Consider the following 21,471-nt stretch of genomic DNA (forward strand, 5'->3'; position numbering starts at 1 on the left):
TCCTTCCCAAGGTACTCTTGAAAGTCAGACGGGACAAGCCTTGCATGATTCTAATAGCACCAGATTGGCCACGTCAGCACTGGTATCCTCTGCTGAGGAGTTTAATTCAGGAACCTCCTTGGCCTTTGCCACAGCTTCCTCACTTGTTGTCCCAGTCAAGCAGTCATTTGCTCAATGTCAGGGTGCAGTACCTGCATCTAACGGCCTGGCGTATTCTGTTTTAGAGCCTGTGGGATCTCAACTTCCTCAATCGGTTTTAGATGTCATTTTGGAAGCCAGGCGGCCCAGCACTAGAAAGGTTTATGCTGATAAATGGAGGAGATTTTTTCTTTGGAGCACAACAAAGGACTTTGATGTCTCGGTACCTAATTTGACTTTTACACTGCAGTACCTTACTGAATTACTAGACAAGGGTTTGTCGTTTTCCTCTGTGAAGGTTCATGCTGCAGCCATTTCTGCTCACTATGATTGTGACCCTCCTTTATTTTCTCACCCTTTGTTTAAGCAATTTCTTAAAGGGGCAAAAAATATAAGGCCCCCACGTAGAGCTCCTACTCCTTCCTGGGATCTCAATTTTGTGTTGGAGAAGCTTACTTTGCCTCCTTTTGAACCTGCAGCTACGTCGGAATTGAAGTTTTTGTCTTGGAAGACTGCCTTTTTGTTGGCCATTACTTCTGCTTGAAGGGTATCTGAATTGCAGGCTCTCATGGCAGTTGAACCCTTTCTAATATTCCATAAGGATAGAGTTTCTTTGCGTACTAACCCTACTTTTATGCCCAAAGTGATTTCCAATGTGGCCTTGAACCAGTCTATCCATTTGCCTACTTTTTATGCTGATCCCCAAAATAAGGGGGAAAAAATCTTGCATTCTTTGGATATACACAGGCAGTTACGTTACTATTTGAGCAGAACTAAGGAATTCCGACAGACTCAACAGTTATTTGTTTCTTTTGCTTGAGTTCACAAGGGAAAGCTGTTTCAAAGCAGACTATTTCAAAGTGGATTGGTCATTGTATTGCTTTTTGTTATTCTCATCATGGGAAGAATGTTCCTGCTGGGATCAGACCTCATTCCACTAGGGCTACTGCCACATCTACTGCTTTTTTGAGGGGTGTAGCTACTAAGGATATTTTGGAAGCAGCTACTTGGAGTTCTGTTCACACTTTTACTAAGCATTACCATCTCCCTCTTTATTCCAAGTCCAGGGCTGGGTTTGCCACTGCAGTCTTACAGGGCATGTTAGCAGCCCCTAATGCTTTTTAGTTTGCCAGCCTCCCTTTTCCTTTGCTTTGGGATTCTACCCACAGGTTATGACTGCAGCAATGTGAGACGAAGAACATAGTACAGTTTTGTACCTACCATAAATGTAGATGTTCGAGGATCCACATTGCTGCAGTCCTATTTTCCCTCCCTCCTTCCCCTCTATGGTTTGGGGTTGTTGTTGTTGTTCCTTTGGGATAATTGTTATTTTCTCCCTGGTGGTTGTTGGACATTTTCTTTTTTGGCTCTGGCCTTTCCTTTTTAAGGCCTTCTGACATCTGGGGCAAGAAAGACTGAGGAAATGGCGTCGGTCATGCGCTTAAGTACTACTACGTACTGACGTCAGCTCCGGGCGACCATGACCGACGCCAGCCTAACTCTTTGGTATTCGGGCCGACCGAGGACAGCGGACTACCCACAGGTTATGACTGCAGCAATGTGGATCCTCGAACATCTACATTTATGGTAGGTACAAAACTGTACTTTCCTATCATACCTTGCTTACGCCTAGAGTTCCTTCAGTGGGCAGAGGCCTACCACCAAAACAGGGGACTACCTTTCACACCACCCCCTGCCGCCCAAACCCTAACAACAGATGCATCAGACTATGCATGAGGGGCTCACCTGGCAGGGAAGTGCATTCATGGCAAATGGAACCCAAGTCAAATGCACCTGCATATCAATCAAAAAAAATGTTAGCTGTACAGAATGCTCTGACAGCCTTCAAGGACCACATTCTTCCAGGACAACTAATGGTAAAGACGGACAACACCACTGTTATGTGGTACATAAACAAGCAGGAAAGGTACACATTCTTACACACTCTGCAGATAAGCCATGGCATTGTGGAACAGCCTTGAGCTACCAAGTGCACCTACAAGATCAATTCCTGCCAGGAAAATTAAATACACTGACAGATAGACTAAGTAGAAACCTTATGGACCCACACGAGTGGAAACTGGAACCAAGGATTTTCAACATGTTGACAAGCAAATGGGGAGGCCAGATATAGACGTGTTTGCCTCTCCCCAGAACTACCAATTGGACAAATTTTACACAGGGACTCCCACAAACAAGCCTGGAAAGTGGATGCTCTGTCCTTCAGCTGGAAAAACCTATCAGTCTATGCCTTCCCCCCTCTGCCTCTGCTCTCCAAAGTACTACTAAAAATCAAACAGGACAAACCAAGGATGATTTTGATTGCTCCAGACCTGCCGTGCCAACACTGGTACCCCTTCCTGTGCAGTGTATCATGGTTATCCCCATGGCACCTGCCTCAGACACCTTCCCTATTGTCTACGCAGGAGAATCAGATTCTGCACCCTCATCTTCTAACACTGAACCTTGCAGCCTGGCTAATTACATAATCTTTCCTTTAACATCCCTAGTAAACCTGTGATGGATATCATTTTAGAGGCAAGGAGGCCTAGTACTAGAAAATGTTATGCTGAAAAATGGAAAAGATTCTGTGCCTGGAACCAAGCTCAAGGGATGAACACAGCAGCACCCAATTTACCTCAGATTTTACAATACTTAACTGAGATGCTTCACAAGGGCCTGTCTTTTTCCTCCATTAAAATTCATGCCTCAGCCATTTCAGCTCATTATAACACAGAACCTCCTGTCTTCTCTCATCCACTGCTCAAGCAGTTCCTCAGAGGGTCCAAAAATTTGAGACCACCCAGGAGAGCTCCAACCCCAGCCCGGGACATTAACTTTGTCTTGGAGAAACTCACTCTACTTCCTTTCGAGCCAGCTGCTACTGCAGACTTAAAATTTCTTTCTTGGAAAACAGCTTTCCTTTTAGCAATCACTTCAGCTAGAAGGGTATCTAAATTACAGACCCTTATGGCAGAGGAGCCATTCATCATCTTTCATGCGGACAAGGTGTCCCTCAGAACCAATCCATCCTTCATGCCCAAGGTGGTATCCAGTGTGGCTCTTAATCAGTCCATTCATTTGCCAACCTTCTTTCCCAATCCACAGAATAAAGGGGAACGGATACTGCATTCTTTAGATGTGCACAGACAACTTAGATTCTACTTGGACAGGACTAAACTTAAAAGGAAATCTGAACAACTACTGGTGGCATTTGCTGCAGGGGCAGAGAGGGAGGCTATTTCAAAGCAAACCATTTCTAAATGGATAAGCCATTGCATTCATTTCTGCTATAAGCACCATGGAAAACCTATCCCACAGGGGAATCAGACTTCACTCCACCAGGGCTACATCTACCTCTACAGCCTTTCTCAGAGGCGTCCCTACTAGGGACATCCTAGAAGCTGCTACCTGGAGGTCTGTACATACTTTCACCAAGCATTATCATTTGCCAATTTTCTCTAAATCCAGAGCTGGCTGATAAATCCTCTGGATTCAAGAGATGCTACTCATGCAGTCAGAAGATGCCATGTTCCAACACGCATGAGGAGTGGCTTTGTTGCTTAGGGTCAGTGCACCTGGAGGGCCCTCGGGGAGCACCACAACAAACATTTGAAGGCCTTGGCTCAGGGGGTTCCTCTGCCCTCAGACTACCTTTCCAAGCACCTAAAAAGAGGCCTCCTCCTCCTCTATCAGGATCCTCTTCCTCCTCCTTGCTTTTAAAAAGGCCGAGGATCTCAGATGGCAGATCCACAGATATGAGTACATACTCTTCTGCTTTGGATCCAAGATCCACCATTCTGAAAGCTTCTGATCAGACTCTCAGATTCCATACCTTCAAGGAGTGGAGACCTTCGGATCCAAGTAGGTGCAAGCTGTCCCTGGATCTGACTAGTCTGTCAGAATCAACTGGCACACTGTCTAAGCCCTCAGATACAACTCTTGGATCTGACAGTTCTATTGGATCCTATTATAATTGAAGGCTCACCCTCTCAGTCCTCCAAAAAGTTGGATGCATCCCATTGGAGTGGATCCTCTTCCCAGGATTATAGAACTATGGGATCCAGGGTAGTATCCCCTGCAAGGTCAGGACACTCATCAGTCTTGTCTAGGTCCTACATTAGTCTACTTCTCTTGGACATGGATAGGTTGATGATGAGCTTTCTCAAGGCTCAAACTGAGTTGAGCTTGTTGCTGTCCCATGCCCAGCTATCCAGGGGACCCTCTAAATATACAGGACTCCACTGTCCTCCTCCAATCCCTCAGGCTTTGGAACATCAGGACCAAGGGATTTCCATAGAGAGGCTGAAGGTGTTGGGTATGCCTCCCTTCTCAATACAGTAGGGTCCCTGGTGGGCTCTGCTTTATTGCCCTCAGATCAGGGTGTGCCTTGCCTCTGAGATGTTGGTGTGGGCTCAGGTCCAAACTTTTCTGACCATTCCCTCCTCCTGGGAGCTTCAGTTCTGGACATCTCAGGCCTGATATTGTCAAGGTGCTTTGGTGCTGCATTGAGGTCCTTTCCTCCTTCCTGGATGGCCCCAGCTGCTGGGGAGGGGGGGAGGAGCCTTGTCCAGTCCGTCGGTCTTCCAGGCAGTAGAGAGGACCTTCTCCAGTTTGGCTGTTACCTCTCCATCTTCTCTGTCTTCTCTCCAGCCTTTCTCAGGTTTGTATGCTGAGGCCTCATCATCTGTCCAAGGTCAGCCCTCCCACAAGCACCTTCAGGTGGGCACTGCCCCACTTGGGCAGTGCCCAAGCGGGGCCAGTGTCCACCTGAAGGCACTGCCCCACTTCGGCTGTCTCTTTGAAAGTCCTCCCTTGAGTGCCCCCCTCTGAAGAGAATATGTAGGAGGAGACACTTGAACTCCCCCAGAGAGTCTCTAACTTTTATGCTCAACTCCTGAGAGACTTGCTTGGTTACAAATATCTGCATCACAAGCTGAAGCTAAGTAAAACTTGCAGTAGTGAATTTTAGTCTTTTGTTAAGTGCAAACTTGCAGTTTTAAAAGTACTGTATTTTCATTTTTTTCTGTTTCCTAATTGTGTGTTTCTGAACAGTGTGATGTGTGTCTCTCTGCAGTTAGTACCCCACACACCATCCCTGTTCTTGTGTTGGTATTAGTGTTGGTGGCTCTGGAATTGCCCGCCCCTCCTGTAAGTCTGTATTAGAACACTCCTCTTGGGTCCATCTTATTTGCTCACTTAGCCAAGTACAGTGAGATCATATTCAGAGTCTAGTGTTCACTCTACTTAATACAGAGAGAAGATTTTAGAAGGCCAGCCCACTTAGTTTATTCCTTCTTCTCTTGTTGCACTTAAAGAAAAATTTGCACTTTATTCATTTGCTTTTACTGTTTTGTGTTTCCTCCTACTTTATTTTCCTTTTCTTAAAAGTACTTAGTTTTATTTATTCTGCTGCATTTATTATTGATTGGTCATAGCCTGATTAAATTGTAACTGTTATTATAAGTCTTTTGGTTTAAGCACTTGGGCTTCATACAGGCTGTTTTATGTTAAGAAGGTTTGTGGTCTGCACTGTTGTGGCAGGACAGGTAGCTTACATCTTTCTAAGTTGGGAATTGCTGATTGGAGGCCCAGTGTCTGCTATTCTAAAAGTGTAATAGTTCTGGCTTAAGCACTTGGGCTTCAGGCCAGTTATTCTACATTAAGAAGGTTTGTGGTCTGCACTCTTGTGGGAGGAGAGGCTGGATTCTACCCTTCTGAGCTGGGAATTTCTGGTCACAGGCTTATTGTGACTGCTTATTTGAACTGTTTCTTTCTGAAATTGGTGCGCCTTGTTGCTGTAGCATAGACCAGATTCAGGCCTGCTGAATCTAGCTTTGTTTGTATAACTTGAGACACTGATCCAGGCCATCTTTTTTTGGAGAAGGTTCTACTGCACCCTAGTAAGCAGAGGTGTGCAGTTAGAACATGTCTGGTTGAAGACTGCTGGAACAGGCCTCAGTTTTGAGCTTTTTTCTGGTTAATTGGGTAACCTGTTTAAATCAGTTTGTTTGTTTTCTATTGTTTTATTTATTTATATATATATATATATATATATATATATATATATATATATATCTATATATATATATATATATAAATATAATATATATTGCACTTTATTCATCTGCTTTTACTATATTTGCTATATTTGTGTTTCTTCCTACTTTATTACTGGGGGCATTGACTACAACTCTGATCTGTGATATATAACAATAATTATCCTTTTTCTGTGCTTTTAAACTGTTTTTTTGAGTGTATCTGCTTTATTTTCTGAAAAAAAAAAAAAATATATATATATATATATATATATATATATATATATATATATATATATATATATATATATATATACTTGTTTCCCACCTTTCTAAGCTAGTATAGTCCAGTTTTCAGGTCAGTGCTAAATTCTGGGCTGTGTTACAAATTTTGCCCATACCTTACTTGGATAGAAGGAAGTTTCTGTTTTCACCTGTGAGAGAGGGGAGCTTTGAGCAGCCTATCTATCCCTGGAGGAGTGGTTTCAGCCCAGAAATTAGTAGTTTATTGGCTATTTTGGGCTAATTTCTACCTCTTTCATTTCTCTGCTGTAAATACCATATTTGCCCGGTTTTGCACGCCAGGCAGCTCCAGTTAGCAAGGGTAAAACTATTCCCGGCTCCACAAAGTCTCTTCTTCAATTTTTCCCTTGGAACTAGACAAACTTTCAACTTACGCACTCAACCCATTCATTTCTCAGCCCAGCACTTGCTCAAAACTTATAGCAAGCACTTATAAACTCAAGCACTAGACCCTCCTGTACTGTACAGAAGGACAAGGCTTTCAATTCGACCTCACCAGCCATCCAGTAAAACAGCTCACTGTACCTATCCAGGCATGTCCAAAGGGCAGTTTCAGGTGTACTCTCCAGTCCAACTGGTGAATCTGGGCATTTTGAGGCAATGTTACAACTGCCTCATGTACACAGACAGCCCCCTCCTCCTATCACCAAACACTAATACATGCGAGAGATGCATTTATACAGCCAAACTAGAGGCTAAGCTCTCTCAACCCAAGACTGGATCAGACAGACAAGATGAGAAGGGAAATACTTGCATCACACCACCAGTCATACATAGACCGGCTAAACCAGCACCGGCAAAAAACACACATAAATACATGAAAACATACTCGGAGGCTCTAAATAAAAATCTGCAAAACCAACAGAGACCTCCAAAGCAAACATCCAATTCACCTCCACCCCCCAAACGCAAACCATGAGACACATACTTCACAAAACCAGTGTGCCATGCAATCACAGCCCTTAAGGCAAAATAACATACCCAACATACTAGTAATAGGTGACTCTATAGTCAGGTACACTGACGTCCCACTCTGGGCTGAATAAGGAGAAGGCTACTGTTAGCTGCATGTCGGGTGCCAGGATCCACCATATAACACAAGCACCCAGGTCGCTCCAGAACAAGTACAAATATGACTCTGTCCTTGTCCATGTTGGTGTGAAAGACCTGAGCTGTACCTCCCTGGACTACATGAAAAGAGACATGGAGGAGCTCACTGATCATGTAGCCCAGGCCGGTATGACCCTGAGTAGCATCCTGCCCTCGCCAAGAATGATACTACGGTATTAAGAAAAAATTCTCGATTTCAACAATTGGCTAAGTTTCTGGTGTCATTCAAAGGTTATCCAGTGTCTGTCCACCTGGGATGACATGCTCGACAAGCCACGCTGCTTTGCTAGAGATGGCTTGCACCTGTCACCCTTAGGCTTTCAAATACTTGTCACCCCCACAGTGCCTTTTTTAGGCAAGGCTCAAAAGACAAACCCATCGCCATAAATAGCACAAGTAACAAAAAACTGAGGATAATGCTACTCAATGCCAGAAGTCTAAACCTCAAAATGCATGCACTTGAGGTACTCCTCAGTATTTTTATTTTTATTTATTTTATTTTACATTTGTTGACCGAGATAGTCCGACTGGATGCATGTCCATTTTCAGCGGAGGCCCGGGGAGAAAAGCGCCAAGGGTAAGCAGATACAGCATTACATAATACCAGCATTACATATTACAAACAGACTATTTACAGAGATTATGTAAGTAAGCAAGTTAAACAAGTTCCACAGGTTACAGTTAGTCCTGAGCACAAGACAGGATTAAATTAAATTACACAGTAAACTGGTTAACAGATTTTTACACATTCGAGTTAGCCAGGCTTGATACATTGACATAGCCAGTTAAGTGACAAATGTTGTCTGAGTCTAGTTTTAAATTGACCTAAGGTGGAAAGTAAGGTAATATCAGCTGGAAGAGAGTTCCATGATCTACTTACAGAGTTTGCAAAGAGAGAATCACCGGCTGTGTTATTAATTTTGCTAGTCTTAATTAGTAGTTTGTTAGAGGATCGAAGCGGTCTAGGATTGTTATAGGGGGTGATAATATTTTTAAGTGCAGGAGTATTGTCCTGATTATAGAGGATTTTATAGGCCATAATCAGTTGGTTATACTGGATTAGGCTAGGTAGTTCAAGCCAACCAAGCTGATTTAGATTGATGCAATGATGTGTCCTAAAAGGCAGCCCAGTGGCAAACCTAGCAATGTGGTTGTAGCAAATTGTGAGTTTATTAAGGGCAGTCTTGTTCAAATTCGAGAGCAGAGGGGATGCATACAGAAGGGTTGAAAGAAGGTGACAGCGAGCTATGGCAATTTTAGCTGGAGGGGTTAGGAAGGCTTTTATTCTGTAAAGTGACCCTAGTTTTTTATTGATGGTTTTGATAGTTTGGTTAAAATGTAGGTCAAATTTTAGATTATTGTCTATGATGACAGCTAATAGTTTTGTAGATGGGTCAGGGGAGATTATTGTGCCATCATTTGATTTTATGGTAAAGGTGAAAGCGGTAGACCTACGTGTTGGTGAAAATAACAGCATTTTAGTTTTTTGGGGATTTAGGATCAGATGATATTCAGAAAGCCAGTTTTCTATTGTATTAAAAGTGGTCTGGGTAGCTGACCATAACTCTACTAGAGATGTGGCTGAGCAAATCAGAGTAGAGTCATCAGCATATTGAATACAGCTGACTTTTGGGATGACAGTATAAAGGTTGTTAATGAAGATGGAGTACAGCAAGGGCCCTAGTATAGAGCCTTGTGGTACTCCGAGGGTGTTAGGTAGAAGGTTAGAGAGTTTGTTCTGCCAGAGGACAGCCTGCTGTCGACCATTCAGGTAGGATTGAAACCATTGGAGGGCTCTAGTATCTAGACAGAATGTTTGTAGGGTGTGGATTAAAAGTTGGTGATCAACCATATTGAATGCCTTGGAAAGATCCAAAAAGAGGGCTGAGGATATATAATTATTGTTGCGATTATGGTTTATGGTGTTAGTAAAGGCTAGGAGGGCTGAAGTAGTGCTGTGATGAGGACAGAAGCCATGCTGAGTGTCTGCCATAAGGCGATTTTGGATTAGGTGGTGCATGAGTTGTCTATGAATACATTTTTCCATAATCTTTGCAAGTGGAGAGAGTATAGCTGTTGGCCTATAATTGGAGAATTCAGTACAGCTGCCTCCTTTGTGAAGTGGGATTACATAGGATATTTTCCAGATGGTGGGAATTTTAGCTTCTACTATGGTTCGATTGATTAGTATTGAGACAGGGTAAGCAATAGCGTCAGCTGATTTTTGTAGGTACTCGGCAGGGAGTTGATCAGCAGAAAGTGTAGTGGGTTTTAATTTTTTGATCAAGGTATGGATAAGTGAAGTGGCGACTGGTTGGAAGCTGAACGCAAGTAGGTTTCTAGGGGTGCTACTGGAGAAAATTGATATATGTGCAGTAACAGAAACCTGGTTTAAGGCTCCAGCGAGCACCCCAGCACTACCAGGCTACACCTCATACCATACATTTCGGCCACAGAACCAAAACTGAAATACAAAAGGCAGGGCCGTATCCATACTCATCAAGGATACCCACACCTCCAGGTTAGTGGCACAGCACGATGCTTCAGAGATCATCCACATGCAACTAACAATGGGTAAAACTGCAATTCAAATTGTAGCTTGCGACAGATCACCCACCATGTCCCAGGACCCCCATTCTGCATTTCTGGAAACACTGGGAAACATAAAGGTCCAACCAAACACCCTAATATTGGGTGATTTCAATTACCCAAACATTAACTGGGAGAACTACTCAAGTACTAACTCCCTTGCCCAACTTTTCCAAGAATTCATAAACTCAAATGCCCTGGTTCAAATGGTCAACACTCCCACCAGAGGTGACAGCATATTCCACCTGGTCATCACCAACATGGGCGACCGGTGTTCAACACCAGAGGTCAACCCCTCGCTGGTTAGATCTGACCATAAACAAATCCCGTTGGATATACATATTCCACCCCCACCCCCGGACAAGAAAGCCACCATGAAAAACCTTTCAAAATCAGACTTCATGTTAAGACCGAGGTGGAAAGTTTCAAAGCCCCCATGTTGAAGGATACCACTGTCCAAGCTGCAAAATCCTTTACTAATGCATTTTATGGGCAGCTGCAAGAATGCATGGATCGCACCATCCCAAGCAAAACCAAGACTCACTCCTCCAAGAAAAGGAAACCAGTCTGGTGGACTCCTGCCATAAACAAGCTATACAATAGAAGGAGGAAACTAGTTCAGAAAAGAGTAAAATCCCAAGAAGGGAAGACATCCATGATCAGTATCAGCAAGAAACTACGATCCCTCATAAAATCATCCAAGGCGAGCTTTGAAAAAAAAAATTGCCAAGGACTCCAAACATGACCACAAGGCATTCTTTAGCTATGTCAAGAATCTAAATGGCAATGCTCAGATCTGCTCGGAGTTAGTGCACTGAACTGACTGATATCACCAACATTCTTGACAGACAGGTTCAGCGCAAACTTTACCCCCCCCTCACCCCCAAAAGGGCCCATAACCATACCAGAAGAATGTAGAGTCCCTGAAATCACAGACACTAAGGTTAAAACAGCCCTCTCCAAAGCCAAAAATGCAGCATCAATGAGACGGGACGGTGTCCCGAGCTGCGTCCTACACGAGCTCAAAGACTAACTAACCCCTCACTTAAACAAACTATTCAAACTCAGCATCTCCACAGGCTACATACCCATAGAGTGGTGCACAGCAATGGCTATTCAGCTCCACAAAGGTGGAGCCACAACAGACCCCAGGAACTATCGCCCTATAAGCCTGACTAGCTTGGTCTGCAAGGCTATAGAGTGCATCATCATGGAACTCATTAACAGAGACATTGGGAACCTCCAAACACTGGACCCTACCCAGTTTGGCTTTGTTAAGGGCAGATCATGCCTCCTAAACCTGGTGGACTTCTTTGAGACAGTTACCAAGGCTATAGACGAGGGAAAGGTGGTACACACAGCCTACCTAGACCTCGCTAAGGCCTTCAACACCATTCCCCATTCTGGTATTATGGACAAGCTTTTGCCAACTGGCTCACGGACAGAACCCACATGGTGAGAATTGCGGGAGTTAGGTACATCTCTAAACCGGTTACAAGTGGTGTTCCCCAAGGCTCAGTCCTAGGACCCCTCCTGTTTGGCATATACTCCTCAGAGTTACAGGCAAGCACAGGAGGACTATGGCTGACCAAGTTCACAGATGACTGCAAACTAGGGGCTATAATTGACTCTCCAGCTGATTAACATCCTCCAAAAGGATCTCACTGAGACGGATACCTGGTGTCAAAATCATGGCCTCAAGCTAAATGCCAAAAAGTGCATAGTCATCCCCTTTGGAAAAAACAAAGTACCCACAAACTACCACATAGGTGGTAGTCCCCTAAATACGGAAGACGTAATAAGGGATTTGGGGACCCAAGTAGATAGTAATCTCACCTTTGATAATCGCATTGCCAAAGTGGTTAGAAAATCCTTCTATGTGGCCCACCTAATCACAAAAGAGTTTGCATCCAGATCAAAAAAGGTCATTGTGCCCCTCTACTCATCACTCATCAGACCCATCTTAGAGTACCACGCCCCATTTGGGGTGTACCTTACAAGACACCTGCAACAGCTGAAAAGACCACAGAATTACCTCACCAAGAGGATCAATGGCCTCAAACAGATGCCGTATGCAGCTCGACTGAAGAAACTCCAGTTGTACTCGGTTGCATACCGCCTACTCAGAGGTGATCTCTGCCTGACATACAAGGCCATGTCCAACCCAGAATTGATGGACATGCTCCACCTAAAGAAAACCTTATCCCCTCGAGCCACATGCTCTAGGGATCTAACCCTCAACACAACAATAAATAAGACGTGCTGGAGGGATAGATTCCTGTCCCAGAGACTTTCCTTGCTTTGGAACAAGATCCCAATCTACATTAGGCAGAGCTCCTCGCTAACACTCTTCAAAAGAAACCTTGATGAGTGGATAGGAAACAGAACGTTTACCTTTGGGATCACCTCAGTGGCTCTGCCGGACAGAGGCACAGGGAACTAATCTAAGTGGACAGGGAAAGCCAACACATTCTGGCTAGGCTTATAAATGCCTTTGGGCAGATAGTGTAGTATCCACCTATGAACAGAGGACATGGTGTCAAGGAAGGGAGATGGATCCCCCAGACTTCCACCTGAGGAAGTGTCCTTCAGGGACATCCTTGAGATTTTCAAGCAAAAAGGCAGTTGGTCTCCTCCCACTTCATCTTTGGAGGAGTTTGTCTTCCTGAAAGCCTTCAGGATGGGCTCATTTTCTTCCTGGGTGTCCCCCCTGCTGATGAGCTTGTGGATGTTATGACCTGCAGGGCTTGGAAGGAGCTGGACGTGGTGGAACCTGTTCCCAAAAAAAGCAGACTAATTCCTCAGTCCTCCCAAAGACAGAAGTTTTTGGAGCAAAGGTGTCCCAGTCAATGGTACCATAGTGGCCGCTACTACTAAGAAGGAGCTAGCTGAGGAAAGCTCCTCTGTCCATCCCCCAAACAGGGAGTCCCAGGTGATTAACCATTTTGGAAAGAGCATGTTTGTCTCGGCTAGTTTTGGACTGAGAGCAACTAATTATTTTGCCCACTTTACCTGGCTTCAGAGGGACATGATTTCGGATCTTACCACTTCCCTTACAGAGTTGTTGCCTCCTGAGAGTCTTAAGCTGGTCTCCCCGAAGCTGTCTTCTCTGACTTCCTTGGCTAATGCTTCGATGAGGTTGATCTCCAGTCCGGCAGAGGCCACATCTTGAGTGACAGGTACTGTTGTTGCCATTCGGCGGCATGCCTGGCTTCACCTTTGTGGGTTTGCAGTACCTTTCAAGTTATCTTTCACTAATGGCTCCACTTTTTTTGGTCTGTCTGTTAAGGAAACCTTAACCCATAGTGAGTAGGAAGGTAAGACTCTTTCCATGGTAGGGATCAATTTTTCTACTCTCCAGTGATTCTTCTCTAAGACACAGAAGGGAAGTAGGAAACTTAGGTTCTGGACGACTCAGTCTTCCTTCCATGATGCTCCCCAGGAATCCTCTTTCATCAGCTGAGGTAGGGGATTCAATGGCAGATGCCATCCCAGAGGCAGAGGGGGTCCCCAAACTAGGGCTCCCGGGAACCCTTCTTGGAAAAGTACTTTCAGCATTCCTGAAATGCTGACCGACTGTCCTTCCCCTGGAGGCAGTTGGGGGGTCGACTCTCCTTTCACCCACTAGCCTGGGCAAGTGTCACCTCTGATTAGTGAGTACTAAAAATTATTTTCAGGGATTAGTCCATTCCTTCTCAGCCTGCTCCAATATGAAAATGTCTCCTGTACATTCCATCCTGCAAAAGGGAGTTGGTCTGTCTTGAGGGTCATCATTTTCTTCAAAAAAGTGCCATCCAAGAGGTTCCAACAGGACAACAAGGGTCCAGAACTTACTCTTGCTTCTTTTTGGTGCCAAAGAAGACAAAGGACCTGCGTCCTATTTTGGACCTTGGCTACCTGAAGCCATCTGTCAAGAAGTCCAAGTTCCAGATGGTCATTGTTTAGTCCATTCTGCCTCTCTTGTGCAAGATGATTGGATGTGCCCAGTGGATCTCAAGGACACTATCATATAGAAATAGACAGATGCTCCAGGTCAAACTCATCCTTACAGTTAGGGGCTAATCATTACCATTTCAGAGCCCTACCCTTCAGTCTCACCACAGCCCACTGAGTGTTTACCAAATGCATGGCAGTGGTGGCAGCTCATCTCCAACTGCAAGGGTTCCAGGTCTTGGACAGTTGGCTCCTCACAGCTCCCATGAGGCATTGACCATCAGTGGCCACCGATCATACCCTCGGGTATTTCCAGCATCTGGGTATCACTGTGAGTCTGCCCAAGTCCAACCTTGTTACATGCAAAAATCTGGAGTTCATCTGTGTACAGCTGGACACAATATCAGAAACTTCAGCACTGCCTCTCCATAGGATTCAACTCATTCGAAGCCAGGTTTCTGTCTCTTGCTGGACCTACAATACCTATCGGCTCACTTGATACTCCAAGTGTTAGATTCTATGTTGGGGGCCATTTAGTTCATCTCACCAGATATCACCAGTGGGTGCTCCAGTGGACTCTGGCAGTCCAGTGGTCCATTCTGGTAAAATCTATGTCCATGACTATAAAGTTGACTTGAGTGTGCAGGAATCACCTTGTTTGTTGGCTTTAGTCTCAGGATCTGTACCTAGGCAGGCCATTTTGTCTTCTCCCATCTAAGGCCACAGTGACCATGGATGCCTCCCTGTTGGGGTTGGGGGCATTTTCAGGGCAAGGCAGTTCAAGGTGTATGGTCCCCCATAGAGACCAAATTGCGCACAAATTTCCTGGAGATGAGAGCCGTCCTTCTAACATTGCAAGCCTTTCAGGACTGCCTCCCTCTGGGGACTGTAGCAGTTCAAACTGACAACATGGCAGTCGTTTGATATATCAACAAGCAAGGAAGAACATGGTTTTATCCTTTGTGCAGAGAGGCCATGAGAGTGTGGGAATGGGCGATGTCTTCCAGGTGTTTTATTCTTGCAGTTCATATACTCGGGAGTTCCAACGTGTTAGCCGACAAACTCAGCAGGTCCATCTTGAGTCCTCATGAATGGTCCCTAAATCCATCAGTGGCAAGGCTAATCTTTGATCTTTGGGTTCAACTGTGCTGCAGTCTCTTTGCTTTCCTAATCAGTCACGTGCAGCAATTACTTTGTCTTGCTCCCCCATCTGGGGAGTCAACAGGGAATGCTCTTCATGATTGGCCTCCGGTTCTCTTCTATGCTTATCCTCCTATCCCTCTAATATCTAAGGTCTTACAGAGAGGTCATTGCCTGAAGTCCTCTCTTATCCTAATTTCCCCTTTCTGACCTCATCACGCATGGTTCCCCTTCCTAAGGTCTCATCTGCGGTATCCACCCTGGATACAAGATTCCATTCTGGATCTCATTTTCCATCCCTGGAGGTTTCCACTTCCCAGCTCAGGACCCTTCCTCTAATCACATGGTTTCTCCAGTTCCAGTAATCCTTTCACAGTCTGGGCTTCCTTCTCCAGTGAGAAGTATTATTTTGGCTTTTCAAAAGTCTACAAAGAAGGTTTATTCCAGTAAATGGAAAAGGGTTTCCATTTGGGCTAGACAAAGGAAGCTAGATCCTTTTTCATCCCCTATCCCTGATTTTTTGTTCTTCTTATCTTCCCTTTTTCTGGATGGGGTGAGTTTTTAGACCACTAGACTCCATTTGTGATAGACATCTCTAATTTTCATGTCAGCGATTAGCCTACCTTTTCTTCCAAATTGTGTAAAGGTTTTTTTGAAAGGAGTTTATCTCCTTCTATTCTCATGTTGTAGTATTCATAACAGTAGGGAGTTGCTGCTTGCAGCGCCACCGTCCGGCCAGTATACCAAAGTCTTTGTTTCAGGAGGGTATGTGTGACATCTCTTACCAGGGCTATAAACAGATGTTAGGTATAAAAGTGACATCTGCACGTACCCTCATCAGAATTTTTCTGCAGCAGTGATCATCAGATGCCCATTTACCAGTTCCACTTGTGCATCGCGTTTCTTCAGACCAAATTCCAGATCGTTGGAGACCAGATTACCACATTTGACCATTACAGATAAGTGCCCTTTGGGGTTTTCTTGCTTAATTTGCTTACTGTTTAGACTTGCATGTCAGCTAGGAAAGGGAAATGTGCTTGTGGGAGACAAATTCCTCACAAGGACACACACGATAAGTGTATTTTTTGTCTAGGTGTGGCCCACGAGCATACATGCTGTCCAATTTGTAAGTCGTTCATCCCCAAGACTCTCCATAGCCAATTAGTGGCTTTGAATCTATATCTAGAGAACCAAAGACTCCGACACTTGGCGTTAGGCATGGAAGGAAGAATAGGCCCATCTGACAAGCCGCCTCGGAGGAAGGTGAAAAAAGTTAGGCTGGAATCCCAGGCTGCGCCTCAGGTATCCAAGCAGGCTCTATAAGTGATTGAAGACCTGGAGTCTGTTCAGATGATGGTTACCAAAGCAGGCCTGGGAACCTTAACAGAAGCCAGGGTGCAGGAAACTGAAGGTACGTCCACTGAGGTAATTCAGCCATCAGAGTCTGATGGCGGAGGGGAACCATGGCTCGCGTTTTCGGAAGCCCCTGCTCCACCAATTCATGCTAGGCTGATGTACGCTTCTCTTCTGTCTGTTCCTAGAACCCCCTTGAAAAGGAAGCAAAAAACCAAGCCCTCTGAGCCTCCACAGATGCCAGGTTGGGAATCATTCTCTCAAAGTCTGTTTAAGGCATTTCAGGCCTTACAAACACAACTTCCCCCTACTGTCATGCCTCAACAACCCCCCATGTGTCTGAGGAAGATTACTCCTCTTCTGAGGAGTCCTTCTCCTATGAAACACAAATTGAATCCCCCAAGGAATTCATTACACCAGAGGAGGAGGACTCTATTTCTCCTGAATCCCCAGGAGAATAATTCAGCTTTGGGGATACTATCTCCCTCATGAGGGAACATTTTAAGTGGCAGACCTCTGAAGTTTCAGACTCCAAGAAAAGGTAATTTGACCTTTTCCAAATGGAGCATTGATCTCCCTCAGCTGTGCCTCCCTTACTGCCTGCTTTTCAGGATGCCTTCCTAGCTGCTTCACAGTCTCCTGGTTCTCAACCCCAGCAGCTAAATGACCTGATCAATTTTATAGGGCCCCCCAAGACACTCTGTTTCTTTTCAGGAACCCTCCAGCAGACCCAGCTGTTATAGCTGTTTCTGCAGATAAGACATCCAGACAACTACCTTCTACTGCTCTTTACCCAACTGATAAGGAGAGTATATTTATGGACAAGACAGGAAAAAAGGTATATACCTCCTCCACTCTGCCCAGTAGGGCCTTGAACTACCAAACACACATGGCAAGGTATGTTCTAGACACCATTTCTAAAGCCTCCACCCTTCTATCTGAGGTTCAGGATTCCCCTATCAGAGCACAATTAAATTCACTTCTCTCCACAGCATCCCAAGTGATCAAACACTCTATTAAGTGCAGTTATAATGCTATGGAAGCTTCATCCAAAGCTGCAGCTTCTGGATCAGTACTTCAACGTTACTCCTGGGTAAGGCTTCAGCTCCTCACCATGGATGTTCAAACTAAACTAATGGATGCACCCTTAGACAATATATCCCTTTTTGGCCATGCTTTTGCTGAGCTTCTCAAATCCATCCAAGAGAAGGGTAAAGAATTACAGAACCTCAAATACCTTTTGGTGTCCCCTATTCCTAGATATCATAGAAATGACCCTCAGAAGCCCTCCTTTGTTAGAAGGCAAGCTTTTCATTCAGTGCCACAATCAAAGGGATGTAGACAGCCGAGGAAGTCTTCTACCCCCATATTTCCCTCCAGCTCCTCTACCACACCCTTTCCAATCCAGGCCTCATCCACTGCGACTCCCCCCTTGCATCCAGCAACACCCTTATCCCTTCACCTCACGCTCTCCCTTCCCTCTTGGCAGAGACTAACAGCAGAACAATGGGTCCTCTCCATCATCCAGAGAGGATATTACATGACTTGGTGGATGTTCCCACCTTTCCAAGTTATTCCTCAATCATCAAACAATCAAATCCACCTATAATCACCTATAATCACCTATAATCACCCATCATTCATCAACTTCTAAATCAAGGCACCATAGAACCAGTGCCCACCCCTCAAAGAAACACAGGATTTTATTCCAGAATGTTTCTGGTACCAAGGAAAGAGGGTCCCTGGAGACCTGTCATGGATCTATCCTTTCTAAACCTCTTCCTCCACATTCCCAGTTTCAAAATGATCAGCTTACCACATCTCTTGCCTCTGATCCCCTCCCAGGCATTCATGGTAGCACTAGATCTCAAGGATGCCTACCTCCACATCCCCATTCAGCCAGATTACAGGACATTCCTCAGATTGTCAGTAGGCTCCTGTCATTTTCAATTCTCTGCATCACCTTTTGGTCTCTTCACTGCCCCCAGAGTGTTTACAAAATGTCTAGCTCTCTTCATTGCAGGACCCAGGGTATACAAATATACCCATACTGGATGACCTGCTCATCCTTCATCAAGACCACCAGCTCCTACTTTTTCATTTACAACAGGTGTTGAACACCCTCACTCTTCTGGGGTTCACACTAAATGTATAAAAATCTCACCTGATCCCCTCACAGGACTTGATTTTCCTGGGGTGCAGACTCTGCGCAGACTGCATGAAAGCCTTCATCCCAGACCAAAGGATTCAGTAATTCTGCCTATACGTCAATCAAATCCTTACCCAAAACACCCTGTCAGCTCAGGAATTCCTGAGAGTGTTAGGCCACATGGCATCCCTCATCCCCATGCTGCCTTCGGCAAAACTCCACATGTGCAAAATTCAGTGGGTGTTAGAAAACATGTGGACCCAACACTCCCAACCCTTGGACTCTCCGAGTCGACTTCTCCTGTGCCTAAAATAGCAGATCCAGTGGTGGATGTCTGCAATGCAGACCAACCCAGGGACCCACCTTTAGATTCCAGCCCCACAACAACTGCTTTCAACAGATGCTTCAGATCTGTGCTGTGGTGCAGTGTTACAAACAAACCAACAGCACCTCTCAGTACAAGGAAAATCATCTACTCTAAGGAAAAAGGGCCACATCAACATTAAGGCAATGAGGGCACTGTTGTTAGCCCTTCTAACATTCAAGCTGTCTATCCTGCCAAGAACCCTAAAAGTAATCACAGACAATATGACTGTCCTGTGGTACATAAATAAGCAAGAGGGGACCAGGTCCTACACACTATGCAGCCTGGCCATCGAGATATGGAACCCAGACACTTCTCTCAGGGTCCACTTATTAGCTATGTATATCCCTTCAGCAGAGAATGTTATGGCAGACACACTCAGCAGAACCTCCGCCCCCTCTCACGAATGGATGCTTCAGAGAGGTTTTCCTAAACCTGATACTCAGGTGGGGTATTCCAAAAGCAGTCCTATTTGTCTCTCCACTCAACAGGCAAATGCTTAACTTCTGTACAAGTAACCCACATCCACAAGCTTGGAAAGTAGACACCTTCTTCTTCTCTTGGGGGGGTGGTGTACCTGTACACCATCCCCCTTCATTCTAATTCAAAAAGTCCTTCTAAAAATTCAGAAGGACAAACCAAAAATCCTACTGGTAACCCCTTTTGGCCAAGACAGCATTGGTTGCCCCTCCTACATTCTCTAGCCAAGGGAAATCACCACAGGTTACCCCACCATGTAGACCTACTCACACAGAACAAGGGATCCCTGCTACACCCACAGGTGAACAACCTAAAATTGACCTTATGGGTGATAGGATTCTAATCTCTTGCAGACACCTTTATTCAGAGGACGTACTCAATGTTCTGTAGAAGGCTAGAAAACCTAGCACTAGGAGAAACTAAGTAGCTAATTGGCACAGATTCTCCAATTGGTGTCATAGGAACAATTAGGACCCCCTCAGTACTCCCATACCAAGGGTCCTATCCTACATGTGTGAGCTACTCCAATCAGGGCTAACATATTCTTCAATCAAAGTCCATTTGTCTGCCATTTCTGCCTGTCTGCCCATTTCACCCCCCTGGCATCCAGACTGGAAGTCAAAGTTTTTCTGAAGGGAGTCCTCCACATCATCCCCCCACGAATACCCATCCCTCCTCTGTGAGACCTAAACTTTGTATTAATAAAGCTAACCTCACCCCCTTTGAACCAGCACACTCTATTTCTCTGAAACTATGCACAATGAAAACAGTCCTGCTAGTAGCCCTCACCTCCGACAGGAGGGTCTCAGAGATCCAAGCCCATATGGCCACCTCTCCCTACCTTGTTTTCCACAAGGACAGAGTAGTCCTCAGAACAAACCCTTTTTTCATGCCCAAGGTAGTTAATGAACTGATGCAAGCACTCAACTCTCCTTGTTAATAAGGAGAAATTAATCATAGGCACTAAACAACCTATAATTGCAAAGTACCTTGCAAATGTAAGGGAAAACAGCTCTTGTACTTTACAAAAAAACACCAAACCAGGCATGTCCAAGGGTCAGCTTCCATTGATTTCTCCTGTCCACCCAGTGAATCTGGGCATACTGGGGCAAAGCAGCAGTTTCCTCATGTACTCAGACAACCCTCTCCTCCTACCGCCCAACACTACAACTGCAAAAGATGCCCTTACATAGCCAAACAGGAAACAAAGCTCTCTCCACCCAAGATTGTACTAGATAGTCAAGAGGAGAAGGTTAACACCTGCACTACACCTCAAGCAACACATAGCCTTTTTAAACCCACACCACCAACACCTCATATAGCAACACTAAACTCTCCTATGCGGAGGCCCTTAACAGTAACCTGCCCAAGCAACAAGGAACTGCGAAGCTGAAACACAAATAAACATCAATCACAACTGAAGTGTCACCTAGCTCACAACACCAGTGTGCCACCCAACAACAGCCCCTAAGGCAAGACAACGTACCCAACACTTTAGTCATAGGTGAATCTATAGTCAGGCACACTGATGTCCCACTCACCAGGCTGAACAAGGAGAAAATTACAGTCAGCTACCTGTCGGGTGCCAGGATCTGCCACATAATGCATGCACTCAAGTCACTCCAAAACAAGTACAAATATGACAAAAGAGACATGGAAGAGCTCTCGGATCATGTGGCCCAGGCAAGTATGACCCTAGCCCTGAGTAGCATCCTTCCTTTGCCCAGAATGATACCACAGTATAAGGATAACATGATTGACTTCAACAATTGGCTAAGCTTCTGTTGTCATTCAAAGGGGATCCAGTATCTGTCTGCCTGGGATGACATGATCAACCGACCTGTCGCCTTTGGGATTCAGGTTACTAGCTAAGG

The 21,471-nt window shown here is 45.0% G+C and overlaps 1 protein-coding gene across 1 annotated transcript in view; it reads left to right on the top strand.

Moving 5' to 3' along the window:
- The first annotated feature begins 16,604 nt into the window (after nucleotides 1-16,604).
- LOC122797925 (zinc finger protein 271-like) overlaps nucleotides 16,605-21,471 on the top strand; it is a 30,339-nt gene continuing 25,472 nt past the window's right edge. Inside the window, exon 1 of the mRNA XM_044066444.1 lies at nucleotides 16,605-16,662. Within this exon, the coding sequence (XP_043922379.1) occupies nucleotides 16,605-16,662 (58 nt within the window). The remainder of the gene's footprint in view (nucleotides 16,663-21,471) is intronic.

Source organism: Protopterus annectens, chromosome 3.part1 (assembly GCF_019279795.1).
Source record: "Protopterus annectens isolate FY-2018-M chromosome 3.part1, PAN1.0, whole genome shotgun sequence".
NCBI classification, from domain to species: domain Eukaryota; kingdom Metazoa; phylum Chordata; order Ceratodontiformes; family Protopteridae; genus Protopterus; species Protopterus annectens.